The sequence below is a fragment of the Scleropages formosus genome, chromosome 20 (genome assembly GCF_900964775.1).
Source record: "Scleropages formosus chromosome 20, fSclFor1.1, whole genome shotgun sequence".
Classification (NCBI taxonomy): Eukaryota; Metazoa; Chordata; class Actinopteri; order Osteoglossiformes; family Osteoglossidae; genus Scleropages; species Scleropages formosus.
In genome coordinates this window covers 22,824,770-22,841,038 of record NC_041825.1, presented here as the reverse complement: position 1 = coordinate 22,841,038, position 16,269 = coordinate 22,824,770, and the positions used below count along the sequence as shown (strand labels likewise).

The window sequence follows — 16,269 nt, the reverse complement described above, 5'->3', positions numbered from 1 at the left end:
CATATTGCTTTTAACATCATTTTAAAAAGCTGCATAAATATTAATGCTATCCATGACAGGGAAAACAATTCCATCCCCTTCTCCTTAACATGTTTAACATCAAGACAAATTACACTTATCCAAACATATAAAACAGGTAGTACTGCTACATCATTACACCAAACTTATAGCATGTTTGATAAAATTACAAATTTAAGTATAATGAAGCTCAGTATCCTCAGGCGCCATGCTCATTGTTTTTTCAAGCAGTGGAATAATGTTCATGCCTGGAAACCAAGCTCCTTGTAGAAGCCACCTATGTCAGCTACAACCACACCCATCAAATTCCTCAGGGCAACTTGTCCATCTGCTCCAAGGCCTGCCTTCTCTGCAAAAACCTTCACAATGACCTCAGTGAGCAGCTGGAAGATAAAAAACAAAGGGAGGTCAATATCACACACACTAATGTATTTCAATGTGCAGAGGGGATGTATTACAAATGTTGCTAACCAATATATCCTTGACAATGGTACTTTACACACTCAAAAACCTAGTAGGTAGATTATGAAATAATATGGTCTTCAAGCATGGAGGTTAGAAGGAAGGGGAGCAAAAGATTTTAAAAAAGCAGGAAATGCATGAGAATCATCACCGTGAAGTTATTGAGGCTGATCTTGTGTATGTTGGCATGGGTTGTGGCCAGAGGCTTGAGGATGGATGCATGGTCTCCCCTGGCCTTCAGCAGCTCTCCCAGTTTCCTCAGCACTATGGCACCATGGGCGGCAACTGTTACATTGCCAGCCACCTCACTAGGTGGGATGTTGGCACACTTTGGGAACAGCTTCTGGGTGTCTGGGTGATCCTTGAACAGACTGAAATAAGAAATGGGAGCTTATTGTAAAAATAGCTTTGATTCCTTTGTAACCACCGTAGATTGAACTAAAGCAAAGAAGACCATGCTACTAAGGTGTTAATTGTATGCACGAAACAGTTCTTGGATGCAAAGTTCTCAGTTTAAATTCATTTCTTTGTGCAGCAACTAGTCTAAAATCAACTTGTGATGTACACTGCATTATTTTCTGTTCCAAAGCCATCAGGTAATTTGCTGCGTATATTCAGAGAATAAACCACAACTCTAGTTTTGGAGCACCTGCTGGCTACACCATTTCACTCAGCCTCTGCTCTTAATTGTATATTGTTACCTGGAAAACTATATCTCATTCTATACTTCAGATGTAATACATAATCCTACTAGTTTTAAGTCCCAGAGACAAGAGTTGCAAATCCCTGAGGTAGAAACACTATGGATTCCCATTGACTGACCGGGTAAGAACCTCCCCTCCGATTGCAGTGTAGTCAGCCTCAATGGCATCCCAGAATTTCAGAACCAGATCAAAATCAGACATCTGAAACAAAACACCACACTATCAGATATTAGATGTAATGCACATTCTATTACATCCTAATATAATGCACAAATTTGTATTTTGGCTGAGATGTACATTGCTTTGGAGAAAAGCATCTGCTAAATGAATAAATGTCAGTGTTAATATAAATATTCAGAGAACTACTGGAGACCAGTGCATGAGTGCTACCTGTGACATATACCTTACATCTTTTCATTTCACATTCATTTTTCTCGAAAGTGACTTACAATGTTAAACTACCTACAATTTATAAAGCTGGGTAATTTAGCTGGAGCAATTTAGGGTAAGTACCTTGGTCAAGTGTACTATTAATGAAACAGTAAAATAGTCTCAACATATCTCTGTTGTAAGGAATAATGTCAATAACTGGTAGAAGCGGAGAGATGGGAAGGTGTGCGGGCCAATTTAAGTTGTTTTTTAGTTTTGTACACAGGATAAATCGCGCCAATGACTTTTGGGCACACAATTACCTCATTTTCAATTGGTCCAAAAACTAGCTCAATTGAATATTGTGATGGCTGAGTTTAATTCCTTCAAAAATGAGTAAAAGCCCTATTACATTATAAAGCAAGTTAATGTATCTTCACTTGAAACTCCTTCCCTCAGTCCAGGACCTTGAGAACCTGTGCTTATATATCTCAATGACTGGTTTTAGCAAACAGCTGCATTTATACACAGTCTAAGTAACTTTTTGGTGTTTTCTCATACCTTAGTTGAGAGATCTTAGGACCAAGATAAATCAAACTGGTCATTTTATACATTCATCATCAAGAAAAAGCTGGTAGGGAATTCTAAACTCTTCTAGTCTAGATGTTAAGAGAGATCTCTAGTAGACTATTATGATGGTCTCCCATTGTCCTTAACCAAGATCTGCCCTCAACACAACTCCAAAAATGGCTGTGTAAGACAGTGATTGATATAATATCATATTTAGTTGCAGATCAAAGGGTGGTCAGTTTCTAGCATCTACAAAATAATTTTTCTCCACCTGGTCTATCCTTATATAAATACTGACAGTTGCAACATTTGATTGTAGCCCTAGTAGAAGAGAATAGGCTACAGACAGAGTTAACTGAAGAGGAAAAATAAACTCATTGCAATAAGCAATGTTCTGGAGGTATGATCTCTGCACTACATACCATTTGAACAAGTGACACAAGGTAATGTACTGGTGTACTGGCACTTGCAGTGCATTGAAGGAGACATGGGAATGGAGCATTGACTTGTCCTTTACTGATGATGAATGGTCATCTGTTTCTGCTAAAGTCTTCCTTGAATGCTTCTCCCAAAGCATTCCCAAACAAAAACTTCAAGCTTATCCACAGAATGTGCCTTACTTCAGTAGGTCTTCATGTTATTCCCAGAGACTCCTCAACTCAGTGTTTTAAATGTTATGCTGTTCCTGACACTTTGATACCTTCATTCTGGGAATGTGATAGGACACAACCCTACCGAAACTGTGTTCGCTCAACCATTCCAAGGAACTTCAACAAGCATTTTGACTGGTCCCCCTCTACAGTGTTAAACCACAACTCAGAATTCTTTTTCTTAAGTTGTAGAATATTACTTGATTAGTCCTATATACTTGGAAAGAAATGTATTTTATAGTTTATAGTGTATACTTCAAGTTCCCTCTGTATGTGGGTGACTGAAGGGTTTAATTTTCTTAAAATAGTAAAATTAACTTTTGATCACAATGATAATTTAGATGAATTCTGGATTGTCTAATGGCCCATTTGGGACTTATTAAACTGTGCTATGTGATCACACCTGTGAAATATTGTAACCTTTTTCCTTTATTTTATGTACATTGTATATGGATCTATTTGCAAATTCTCAGTGCACTGTTTCATTCTATATTGCTGTAACCCATTGCTGTACTGTTGTTAATGAAAAAGAGAGTTTGTTGTCAGCAAAGGATTACCTGAAATACATACTCTGTTCTTTACCTTATTTAGTACTCCTGCAGCATAAGCTATGTGAGGACAGATCCAGATTTATATCTTTGAATTTACCAATAGGAGGTATACACACACACATCTGAACCGCTTGTCCCATACGGGGTCACGGGGAACCAGAGTCTAACCTGGCAACTCAGGGCGTAAGACTGGAGGGGGAGGGGACACACCCAGGACAGGACGCCAGTCTGTCGCAAGGCACCCCAAGTGGGACTTGAACCCCAGACCCACCGGAAAGCAGGACCCGGTCCAAGCCACTGCGCCACCGCGCCCCCCACCAATAGGAGGTATTTGTTGAAAAAACAATAACAGAATACGACACCTACACTAATTAATTTAATAACAATATTTATACCTTCAGATTTGCTGGACTCAAAATTTCATTTTTGATATGTACTGGGGGACATTTGCATTAAACATTTCAGTGTATAGCAGCATTTTGGAATGAGCTGCTGCTGCCTCTGGTCTCACAGGACCCAGGTTTCAATCTCACCTCTGGTTGCAGCACCCCCAACGAAGGTATTCTCGCTGAATTGTTCTCTAGAATTGTTGTCTAAATGGGTAAACAACTCTAAGTATCTTAGCACTGTAAGCTGCTTAGGAGAAAAACGTCAGCTAAATTAATAATTGTAAATAAGACACTAGCTTTCTCTAGTATGAATAAATATCTCTTTAAGATCCATTTTCATGATTTTAAGAATCAAAACGTAATATGATTTCTTCTAAAGTTTCATTCTAATTTCTTCTAAGCTTGTTATTCCAGCACTAACTGAAAATTTATTGAAAATAGAAAAAAATAATTTAATATCTTGATAAACACTTGAGAGTGAATTTTCTATTTTTCTAAATGAGTAATAACTAATTTACTTGCCCCCATGTCCAAGGAAAACATAAAAGGGACTGGGTATTCACTCTTAAACACATTCAAAGCTGTGCCACATTCAAAATTTTGAAAACAGAGCCACACACTTACTGTAACACGTAGCTAGATGATGCTGCAAGGATAAAATGTGCATAAAGCTTTCAAACTCCCACAGATGGTCCAATCTTTGCGGCACTTCAGCCTTACCTTATATACCCAACCACTTTCATTCATAAGTTATATCCCACCTATCAAAGCCCTTTCTGTCCTCTCTTTGTTGTTCTACAATAATGTCTGCCTGTTACCGTGCCTCCCTGATGGTGCTGCTCTCTTGTTTCACTCTCTTCTACTTCATCCCTCACATTTTGTGTAATGTTGCCTCATACTTGGAACTGTATTTGCGATAAAGGTACTTTTGTCCGTCTTCAGTAACACCAGTGTAGCTCCCTGAATGGGTTTGTCTTGTGTTGAACAGTTGTGTCTCTGCTGATGATATGCATCTCTCTTTTTCCCACGTTCCTTCTTTTTGTCACCGACCTTGTGCACAATGGCCTGTTTGTCAGCTCAACACTGACAGATTGTGTACTGTAGAACTCTCTGAGGTTTTCTCCAGTGTACGAAATAGATAGTATTGACCCTTTTGCCATCTTTAACACTGTCCTTGTCTTGGGATTTGCTTGGATGGTGCAATTAAAGTGCGTGCTATTCCAGCATGAATAGGCTGTTATCTTGATCAAAATGGTTTTAGGACCACGCACCAGCTTTGTCAAAGTATTCAGCTGACAATAACTTTAACTTTTGACATCTCTTTAGTGACTCTACTCCACAGCTCTCCCAGAAAACCAAGCTCCACATCCTTTCACAGGAAGGGAACCCAGTGATCTTGTGGTTAAATCTCATTTTGGCTGCTTGCATCTGCAATCTGGTTCTTCAGTCATTATCTAAAGCTTGTGGTCATAGCTAAGGAAGGGGACATACACTGATCAGCCACAACTTTAAAACCAATGACAGGTAAAGTGAATAACATTGATTGTCTTGTTACAATGGCACCTGTCAAGGGGTGGGATATATTAGGCAGCAAGTGAACAGTCAATTCTTGAATTTGTTGTGTTGGAAGCAGGAAAAATGGGCAGGCATAAGAATGTGAGCGACTTAGACAAGGGCCAGATTGTGATTGCTAGACGACTGGGTCAGAGCATCTCCAAAATGGCAGGTCTTGTGGCATGTTCATGGTACGCAGTGATTAGTACCTACCAAAAGTGGTCCAAGGAAGGACACCGGTAAACTGGTGACAGGGTCATGGGTGCCCAAGGCTTATTGATGTATGTGTGAAGCGAAGACTAGCTCGTTGTAACAGACGAGACGCTGGAGACTGTAGGTACGGTGCTCATCTGGTTTATTTGTGGTTCCCCTGTCACAGGGCAGGAAGGGGAGGAAAAGGGGGAACAGGCAACAGGTTCCAGTTGCTGCGACACCATCCACGTCCTCGTACTCAGGGTTGTGATCGTGATCATGCTCTCCTCCTCCGTCTCTCTCTCTCACTGTTCGACACAGGGAAAGAAATAGGGTGCGTGATTAGCCCTAGCTGTGGCAATTTCATCCCTCTCTCCGCCCCCTTCCCTAGCCACAACGGCATGCCACCCTCATCCCATCTGATCCCACAAAAGAGCTACTGTAGCACAAACTGCCGAACACCTTAATGCTGGTCATGATAGAAAGATGTCAGAATACACAGTGCATCACAGCTTGCTGCATATGGGGCTGTGTAGCTGCAGACCTGTCAGAGTGCCCATGCTGACCCCTCTCCACCGCCGACACCACCTACATGGGCATGTGAGCATCAGAACTGGACCATGGAGGAATGGAAGAAGGTGGCCTGGTCTGATGAATTACATTTTATTTTACTGTAGATCATGTGGATGTTACCCCGCTCTCAGACAAGGGTGCCTGAGTGGGAGTGAACTGAAAGTGATAAGGAGACCAGGCACCAGTTAGAATGTAACCGGTTCTGGCGGTGACTTTTATTTTTTTAACTTTTGAGCCTTCTGCCAGAACCAGAGGTTCCTTATCACTGCCAGCGCCCCCTACAAGCTCTCTTATTGAACAGCATTCACACCCTGGTCAATTACGAACTGTTTTGCAACAACTGAACACAACGCAAAAGAAAAAAATTGTTTTCGTTGCCATCTCTTCCCTTTTTTTCTATTCAATTTTGAACCCACTACGCTCTCCCCTATTTTTTTAATGTTCCATGTGATCTACTCTATTATTTCTTCAATAAGCACGGTCATGACAGTAGGAACAGCATGGACGACTGAACACAGGGCAGTGGTAGGGAGTGTGTAGTGTGCACCAAGCTGGGATATACCACAGTGACTTCACTCCTGCTCTCCCCGGTCTGTATGATGCTGACCGAGGGAGTCGTAAGTAAATACTTCCCTCGGTCTTCGAATCCTTTGAGATCTCCTTACATTCCCTTCCGTTTCAGTCGCATCCATTCCTCTCTCTACATTCTCTGCCTCTTTTCTTTCATCCACCCTTTCCATCTCCAACTCATCTGTCTCTCTTTGATCCCCATCTTCCATTGCTTGCTGGTGACTGGGGAGCTGGGGAGATTGTACCTGTTCATCTTGAACCAGACCTGTATCCTGACTTTCTCTGACAATCCTCTGCGTGGAAGGACAAAATTCGCGGGCTGTTGCATGAAGGTTGGAGTGGTGTATAGGGCTCTGTTGTACCTTGTCCAAGCTCTGTGGCTGAGGTTCACAGGGTTGGTAACAAGGTATTTGTCTTCGAAGATCATAATGGTAAGCGTATTCTTCCTCATCTGAGTCATCAGCCTCTGGCTTACTGACAGGATGAGCTTGTAAGTGTCTTTTCTATCTTACTCTTCTTGTCTCCTGTTCGGCAGGAACTTGGCTTTCAATGGGCAAGTCACTGAGGGGCAGTAAGAGATTACGGTGTAGTATCCTGGAGGTCTGGCTGCCACTTTCTGGCTGTACCTTGTACACCGGACCATCTCCCACTCTTTCCACCACCCGGTGTACTTCCTTCTCCCAGTAGGCACGCAGTTTTCCCGGGCCGCCTCTCTCAGAGAGGTTCATCACTAGCACTCTGTCACCTGGTTGCAGGGTAGCACCTCTCACTGTCCGGTCATAGTAATTCTTGCTCTTGGTTGAAGATTTCCGGCTATTTTCTGCTGCAATATGGTAAGCTTCTCCCATTCTGGCTGCCCACTTTTGTGCAAAAGTATGACTGTCTGATGTCCCAATCTCTGGTTTGAGATTAAACAATAAATCAATAGGCAATCGTGGAGCCCTTCCGTAAAGGAGAAAAAATTGAGAATATCCAGTTGCTTCATGCCTTGTACAATTGTAGGCATGCACTATATGGGACACGTGGTCTTTTCATTCACTTTTCTTCCTCTCCTCTAAAGTCCGCAACATCTGAAGAAGCGTCCTATTCAACCTTTCCACTGGATTGCCCTGAGGATGATATGGAGTAGTATGTGAGCGAGTAACTCCTGACAATTGTTGTAGTCTTTGAAACAGGCTATTCTCAAACTCACGTCCTTGATCATGGTGGAGGTGAAATGATCAACGAGGACTAGGACATATTCATATCCCCCTTTACTTGCTTCCAAATGCAAATAGTCTACGCTCACCAACTCAAATGGTGAACTGGTGGAAATGGAGCCCATTGGTGCTCTGTGCTGGGCATGAGGGTGCTTCTGTTTTATTCAGGCACATTTTTTGTCACATATTCCTCTATCTCTTTCTGCATGAAGGGCCAATAGAACCTTTCTCGGGCAAGATGGGTCACTTTTTCTACTTCCACGTGCCCCATGTCATCATGCAGATTCTTTAGTACCATCCCTTTAAGTTTCTGGGGGAGTACTAGCTGCTTGTGTTGTGCTGTCTTCCTGCATAAAATTCCATCCTCCAGTTCCAGTTTGTTCCATTCATACAATATTCACCTAGTTTCTTCAGGTGTTTCTTGAATGAAAAGGAGAGGAAACACCTAGTTTCTTTCTTCAGGTGTTTCCTCTCCTTTTCATTCAAGATCCAACTTTTTTCTTTCAGTGAAATGATTTCATTGATGGCAGTATCTTCTCTTTGAGCTTCTTTAATATTCTCTGGTGTAACAACTGAGACACTTCCCACCACTAGATTATGTTCATCCTCAGAGTTCATTTGCAAAGCTATTGCCCATGGAATATTGTCATCTCTCACCCCTTTACGCCTTGCCACACTGCAGACACCATTTCTGGAGACAATGTTTCTATGTACTCATTCAAATGGTCCTGGAGTTTTAAAAGATACCTTGACAATGTGTCCGCATCCGTATTAATTTTCCCAGGTCTATATTTTATGTCAAAGTGAAAATCTGCTAGCTCACCAACCAATTGATGACCCAGAGTGTTTAATCTGGCAGTGCTAAGGACATAGGTCAACGGGTTATTATCTGTGTAAACCGTGAATGTTGGAGCATAGTAAAGGTAATCACGAAATTTATCACAAATTGTCCATTTTAGTGCCAAGAATTCCAGCTTACCCGAGTGTAGATGATAACTTTTTTCTCTGCTGGAGTTAATGTCCTGGACCCATATCTGATGATGCGTAATTTGTCACTCTGTCATTTGCTAGAGTACAGCTCCTAGTCCCTCATTTGAGGCATCTGTGTGCAATATAAAAGGAAGTTCAAAATCTGGATAAGCTAGTATGGGTGGATTGGTCAACATATCAACAAGTGTTGAAACAACACTCTGATGTTCGGTAGTCCATGTGATAGCAGTTCCTTTAATGTAACTGCCCTTTGTCTTGCTTGTGACCTTTACCTCTCAGATTGTTGGACTGCATTTTGGGAGTTCTACCATTTGTAGGTGTTGGGCTTTGGAGCAATTCGAACAGAGGCTTTGTCAGCCGAGAGAAATTTTGGATGAATGGCTTGTAATAGCTGAAGAATCCAAGCAATGTGTGAACCTCTCCAACTGTGTAAGGTTTCCTGTCCTTCAGTGCCATCACTGCTTCCAGGTCTTTTGGATCAACCTGAATTCCTTCCTCTGACACCAAGCGACCAACGTACCTCACTTACCCTTTTAAACAGCTCACATTTCTTTGGTCGAAGCTTTATGCTGTGTTCACGCATATGATGCAGTACTTGTTTGAGGTGGTCCACATGTTCACTAAAGGTCTTTGAGTAGCAAAGCACATCATCTAAGTATGGGACACAGCACTTATCTCTAAGACCCTCCAGCACTCCTTCCATACATCTCTGAAATGCCGCTAGGGCATTTGTCAATCCAAAGGGTATGCGGACCCACTCATATAGCCCCCAGGGTGTGCTAAAAGCTGTAACATGTCTGGATTCTTCACTGACAAAGCCTTGATGATAGGCACTACCTTGATCCAGAATGGAAAACCATGCATTGCCACCCAAGCTATCCAGCGGGTCTTGTATCCTGGGCAGGGGATGCCGATCAGGTATGGTCTTATGATTCAACTCTCGAAAATCTACACAGAGGCGTAAACTACTGTCCTTTTTTCGTACACAGACTACTGGCGAAGAGTAAGCCGATACGGATTTCTTAATCCAACCTCTTTCCAAAAGATTTTGCACGTATTCTTTAACTTCCTTATACAGAGGTTTTGGGATAGTGTTGTAGCACTTCTGAACAGGGGTATCATCCACAAGGTTGATTTTCAGCTTCAAACTGGGTATGCATCCAATGTCTCCATCTTCACGAACGAATATGTCTGATTCCTCATAAAGCAGCTGTCTTACTACCTCCGGTTCATGCTCACTGAGGTGACTGAGATCAACAGGTGGGTGCCATTTTTCTATGGATCCACCTTCATTTGGCTGTTCTTTCCCCTCACAAACAGCATCAGCGGAGCTGAGCTGCGATGAGCACAGCAAAATGTCACTGATCTCATCCTTTGGTCTTGGAGCACTAGACTGAGCACTTACGAGTCTGGCTTCTACAAGTGGCTCAATGCTACCTAACACTAATCTTGGAGGAAGGTAGATGTCATGATGTGTTGGATTCTGAACAGGGATTCTTACAATTTTAGAGGCACCAGGGGGCACATCCACAAGAGCCGGAAACAGTTCCAACCCCTCTGGGCAGCCTTGGTCCAGGGCCGGCTCAAACACCATTGTGCCCCCGTCTGGCCAGGACCCCAAACGACACTTCAGCTCCTGCATTTGACCATGGTGGATAGTAACTCCACCTTTCCCAGTCTTCACAACACAGCTTATTGGCATTTCCTGGAGCGAAGCATTCACAGACAAAACTAGAGACTTAGCAGTGTCCTTTGGTACGTTCATAGTTTCAGAGAGTAGCTCAATTAGGTGGATGCTATCTGCCTGATTATTGTTCCCTCTGATGATCTTTTTGATTACATTGAAACCCAGCAGTGGGCAGTCCGCACAACTTGGACTCACTAGCATGGGTACATGTATCGCTATTTTTCCATGTTTGCTGCTAATGATTTCCAGCAGGCTTTCAATCCAGCCTTCAAATGGTATAGAGGTCCAGTTGGCTGCTGTGACATGGAGCTGGCTGCCAGCTAACAAGCTCTCAAGAGATTGGATTCTGACCTCTGGCAAGGCTTGCTCAACCCATGACTTTCCAACGATACTAATCTGGGCCCCACTGTCTAACAGCATCTGAACTTTGACTCCATTTAAGTGAAACATTATCATACACACACACACACACACACACACACACACATTTTCAGAACCGCTTGTCCCTTACGGGGTCACGGGGAACCGGAGCCTACCCGGCAACACAGGGCGTAAGGCCGGAGGGGGAAGGGGACACACCCAGGACGGGACGCCAGTCCGCCACAAGGCACCCCAAGCGGGACTTGAACCCCAGACCCACCGGAGAGCAGGACTGCAGTCCAACCCACTGCGCCACCGCACCCCCTCTCATTATCATACACTTAATGCCAATTAACTGGGCAACAAATTTCTCTTTGGTTCCAGGGCCTTGTCTTTGTGGTCTTTCTGCTGCTAGCGTTTCCTTCTGGAGACAGTTTACCATAGCGTGGGACACATGATGTACAGCAGTCACTGGTGGTCCCTCTCCAGTGACCTTCCCAAGTTTAATGCTTGGCTTTTCTTCAGAAGGCAAGAGCCCTGTTCAACTGCCCTGTGAACCTCTTGGCCACATCTAAAACAGTGAGTGCAACTTCTCTGATTCTGAGATATGCACTGCTTGCACTTTCCCTTGGTTTCAGGTCCGACCAACTGTTTTGTGCTTGATGAAGCTGCCAGGGTGTGTTCTGGTGCTCTACTTACCAATGGAGTGACAGCAGTCTCTAGACTCTTAGCTAATGCAGACACTTGTGAAGTCAGTAACTGTAACTTGTTCAGTTACCTCTGCCAGTGGTGTCATCGGACCAGTCCCAGAGGGTGCTGCAACTCCTGATATTGATTGTACCTGTGAGCTTGTTGCAGGGGGCGAGCCCATCGGCCCTATGGACTCTGCTGACTCAGTGTTCTCATTTCCATGGGACACCAAGTCTGTAGTTGGTGCTTGCAGTGCGTCAATGAGGTCACAGAAGACAAGCAAGCGGGCCATCCCTTGGTCCTCCAGACTCCGCAGTTGTTCACTTCTCAAGAAGTCAACAAGGAAATCAAAGAGTTCTATCTCTGTCGCCTCCGCTGTAGGCAAATCCTCTCCTACCTCTTCCTGACATGAGACTGCAAGTCTATACAGCACATTAGTGTTTGCTGCACTGACCAGATGATGAAGTTGTCTCTGGATGTCCCGCCATAGCTCAGGTAGTGCAGCCATGACTGAACACGTGAAGTCTGTTGCTCAGCTCGCTGATCTCCGGAACTTGCTTTCAGATTCCAGCAGTTCTGTGATTATTAACTGTCACCCAGTATGTAGCGCAGATCCCGGACGAGCCCCCAAATTGTTACCCCGCTCTTAGACGAGGGTGCCTGAGTGGAAGTGAACTGAAAAGTGATAAGGAGACCAGGTGCGAGTTAGCTCGTAACCGATTCTGGCGGTGACTTTTATTTTTTTTTACTTTTTTTTACAATTTCCACAGAAACAAGGCAAATCCAACAAAACAGTCATTAATTCAATAAACACCACACTTCTATTCAAGACAACCAACCTTTACCATTTTAACACTCCCATGTAGCAGCCGCGCCGCTAAAATTGTTTTAAAAGTTCACATAAACCAACACATTTACCCATCACGGCAGTTACACCAACATCAAAATAATTTCTAGTTTTTACAAACTGAGACATAACAGCACACTTTTGTGAATGGTAATCACACACATTCACATTGTGATTCACACTGCATATTATATACTGCCTGCATAGCATTCCAATTGAGCAACATTATCTTAAACTAATTTATGAAACAAATATATTGGACAATCGTTTGCTTCCCAAAACGTAAAATATGATGTACAACATTCAGTAAGTCACTTCATACTTACAGTACAACATTTAGGAGGTTTTAAACTGTTTTACTAACCTAAAAAGTGATAAGGAGACCAGGCACGAGTTAGAATGTAACCGGTTCTGGCGGTGACTTTTATTTTTTTAACTTTTGAGCCTTCTGCCAGAACCAGAGGTTCCTTATCACTGCCAGCGCCCCCTACAGGTTCTCTTATTGAACTTTGAGCATTCACACCCTGGTCAATTACGAACTGTTTTGCAACAACTGAGCACAAGGCAAAAGAAAAAAATTGTTTTCATTGCCATCTCTTCCCTTTTTTTCTATTCAATTTTGAACCCACTACATGGACAGCCGGGTGTGTGTGCGTCGTTTACCTGGCGAAAAGATGGCAGCAGGATGCACTATGGGAAGAAGGCAAGCTGGTGGAGGCAGTGTGATGCTCTGGGCAATGTTCTGCTGAGAAATCTTGGGTCCTGGCATTCATGTGGATGTTACTTTGTCATGTTCCATCTACCTAAAGATTGTTGCAGACCATATCCACCCCTTCATGGCAACGGTATTCCCTGATGGCAGTCGCCCTGCAACACTGCAAAAATTGTTCAGGAATGATTTGAGGAAGATGACAAAGAGTTCATGGTGTTAAGTTGGCCTCCAAATTCTCCAGATCTCAATCCAATCAAGCATCTGAGGAATGTGCAGGAAAAACAAGTCTGATCTATGGAGGCTCCACCTTGCAACTTACAAGACTGAAAGGATCTGCTGCTAATGTCTAGATTTCAGATACTACAGGATACCTTCAGAGGTCTTGTGAAGGCCTTGACGGTTCAGAGCTGTTTTGGTGGCACAAGGGGGACCCACAAAATATTAAGTTTTAATGTTGTGGCTGATCGGTGTGCTTTGAGGGGTAAATTGCGAGGTTTGTCCAAAGGCTCAGCTGCTACTTCACCACCATGAATCGGTGCACCAACCTCACTTTCAGCCTCCTATTCCCTTTTTCCCCATCACTAATCAAGAAAACCAGGAGATACTTAAACTCTTCCCGTAGGTTCACTTGCTCCCCCCTCACCTAGAAAGAAAAACCCACTCTTTCTGGAAGAGGACTATGACCTCAGACATGGAATGCTGATTTGTCCTTCTCAGCTGATTTACAGTCACTGCTTGCTGAACGCCACAATTAGGTGAAGCCATCATCAACAAAAATCAGACCTTCTACGTCTCCCAAATGGACACCATCCGACACTCAAATGCTTCTGAACGTTCTCATTCATTCATTTACTCGCACATACATAGACTAAGTTTATAGCTACCAGTTCCAATAAAACACGTCTGTGTGGGAGAAAACCAAGCACTGTGGGTGGAAACCAACGACAGCACAGAGAACATGCAAAGTCTCCAGTCACCAGAGCTACTTGCTGTGCCACATGCTGCCCAAGAACAACAGAATAAAAGGAAATAAAAAGGAATAGTAAGATAAATTATGGGAGGGAAAGGGGATAGAAAAAGGACTGTAAACAAATATCTGTAAGTAATTCTGAAGATGCGGGTCATTAAGCGTTAGTGCTTCCATCTCACTGTGCCTGGGTTGTATGGTGTGGATTTGAATCCGGTTTGCATGTTCTCGCTGTGTCTGTGTGGGTTTCCAGTGGATGCTCTGGTTTCTTCCTACATTCCAAAGACAGATGAATCGGCAACACTAAATTGCACATACTCTGTGTGTGCGTGATGCTACCTACTCTGCTGCTCTTTCCTGCAGTTGTGGTGAGCAAATCTAAAACATTTCTCTGCAGTCATTGATGACATTGAATCCAAACATCAGTGTAATGGTTATTAAGCAGTAGATTATTATTATTAGTAGTAGTAGATTAGTGTGCAGTACAGTACTCATTCAACCTTCTGTAGCTAGAAATAAATGCTTTTTAACAACGCTGCTGGGAAGTCTGCATGAAAAAGTACACTGTTGTGAATCCTTAGTCCTGTGTATCACCTCTGGCTGGGTTAGTCCTGCTACTAGGATACAGCTACTTTTTACAAATACATTTGTTTGGCCTCTCACCCACAATTCGCTCTAGCAAGTTCTTGATTTTCCTTGGTAAATCTCTGATTGTCAGCTAAGGGTTATGAACAGAATTCGTGCAGCGAGCCATTTTGTAAAATGGTAAAAGACGTGTCTAAAATATATATATTGTTTAAGTGCACGGGCAAATTAACAACAACAACAACACAGACACAAACACACACGGACACATTCACAAATATATAACTCAGACACCTCATTACTATACTTTACATTTATTCATTTTATCAGGCGCTAACTGACGTACTCCTCGCGGAAAATTACATGTGCACTACATCACTGGTTCTCAACGGGGGGCGCAAATTGTTTCCAAGAAAAAAGCACAGAGACACAGGTCATCATTGGGTACTCAGTATATTTTTTTGCTTTTCAATTATAATTTGCATAAAAATGAAAAACCTATAAAAATCTATGTAAAAATCTCTTCATTATTTAAAAAATATAATAAAAAAAAATTAAAAATAATTATAATTAGTGGGGGGCGCATTGGCGCAGTGGGTTGGACTGGATCCTGCTTTCCGGTGGGTCTGGGGTTCGAGTCCCGCTTGGGGTGCCTTGCGACGGACTGGCGTCCCGTCCTGGGTGTGTCCCCTCCCCCTCCGGCCTTACGCCCCGTGTTGCCGGGTAGGCTCTGGTTCCCCTCGACTCCGTATGGGACAAGCGGTTCAGAAAGTGTGTGTGTGTAATTAAAATAATATTTTAAAAACGCGTTCCTTCTCCCTCTGCATTTTTTTCTGATTTAGAGACGCGGAGCTTAAGCCCGCTTTTTCGTGTAGCTGGCAGTGTAGACACGAGTCAGAACGTAAGCGATACCAGTCGAACTAATAAGTTGGTATGGATAAGTTCATCACACCTGCTAAAAGGAGTTTTTTTTTTAATTATTATTATGAAACAAATCACACACAATACCAGAACATTAATTCAGAACAGTCAACCTAGCCAGGGGGAATTTTTTTTAAAAAAAAAAAAAAAAAAAAAGGAAATTATAAAACACTCCAATAACCAAATATTACATCAAGACCTTAAAAATATCACAATAAGAAACAGTCTTAATAGCCTTCTTATTATCACATTCCTCGATAGTGTCAATGTACTGCTTAACTTCTTTAAGAAAAACAGAAAATATAGGCTTTTTATTAGCAAATTTTGACCTGTGTATATGATATTTAGCCAAAATGATTAATAAATTAATGATATAAGCCTGTTTCTCTGTGTGCTTATCAAAACGGAAGAACCCAAGCAGTACACATTCATAATACAAAGCAAAATCCTTACACAATTTATCAATAATAAATTTTGAGACATCTCTCCATAGCTGTTTGGTATAACGGCAATGTCAAAAGAGGTGAGGCACCGTCTCTGGGCGAAGGCTACAAAAAGAACAATTTACATCAATCCCATCCTTGAATTTTCTAAGAAAATGCTTGACAGGATAGAATTTGTGTATAATCCTGAAAGAGATTTCCCTAACCTTGTTGGTTAAGAAATATTTGTGAGTCAACAGCCAAACTTTCTCCCATGAGACCTTGTC

At 42.6% G+C, this 16,269-nt stretch overlaps 1 protein-coding gene across 1 annotated transcript; it reads right to left on the bottom strand.

Moving 5' to 3' along the window:
* Nucleotides 1-260: 260 nt before the first annotated feature.
* LOC108939958 (myoglobin-like) lies at nt 261-1,385 on the bottom strand. Its single transcript, XM_018761661.1, has 3 exons — nt 1,303-1,385; nt 632-851; nt 261-401 (listed from the first exon to the last, which is right to left on the bottom strand). Exons 1-3 carry the CDS (start codon nt 1,383-1,385, stop codon nt 261-263), a joined length of 444 nt encoding a protein of 147 aa, XP_018617177.1.
* Between the last annotated feature and the right edge of the window lie 14,884 nt (nt 1,386-16,269).

Excerpts from the sequence above, each read along its gene's own strand:
- LOC108939958 (XM_018761661.1), bottom strand. The coding sequence starts at position 1,385 with ATGTCTGATTTTGATCTGGTTCTGAAATTCTGGGATGCCATTGAGGCT. Across the intron at positions 852-1,302 it reads GGAGGGGAGGTTCTTACCCG|TCTGTTCAAGGATCACCCAG; the intron begins GTCAGTCAATGG and ends TTCTTATTTCAG. Across the intron at positions 402-631 it reads TCAGCCTCAATAACTTCACG|CTGCTCACTGAGGTCATTGT; the intron begins GTGATGATTCTC and ends TTTATCTTCCAG.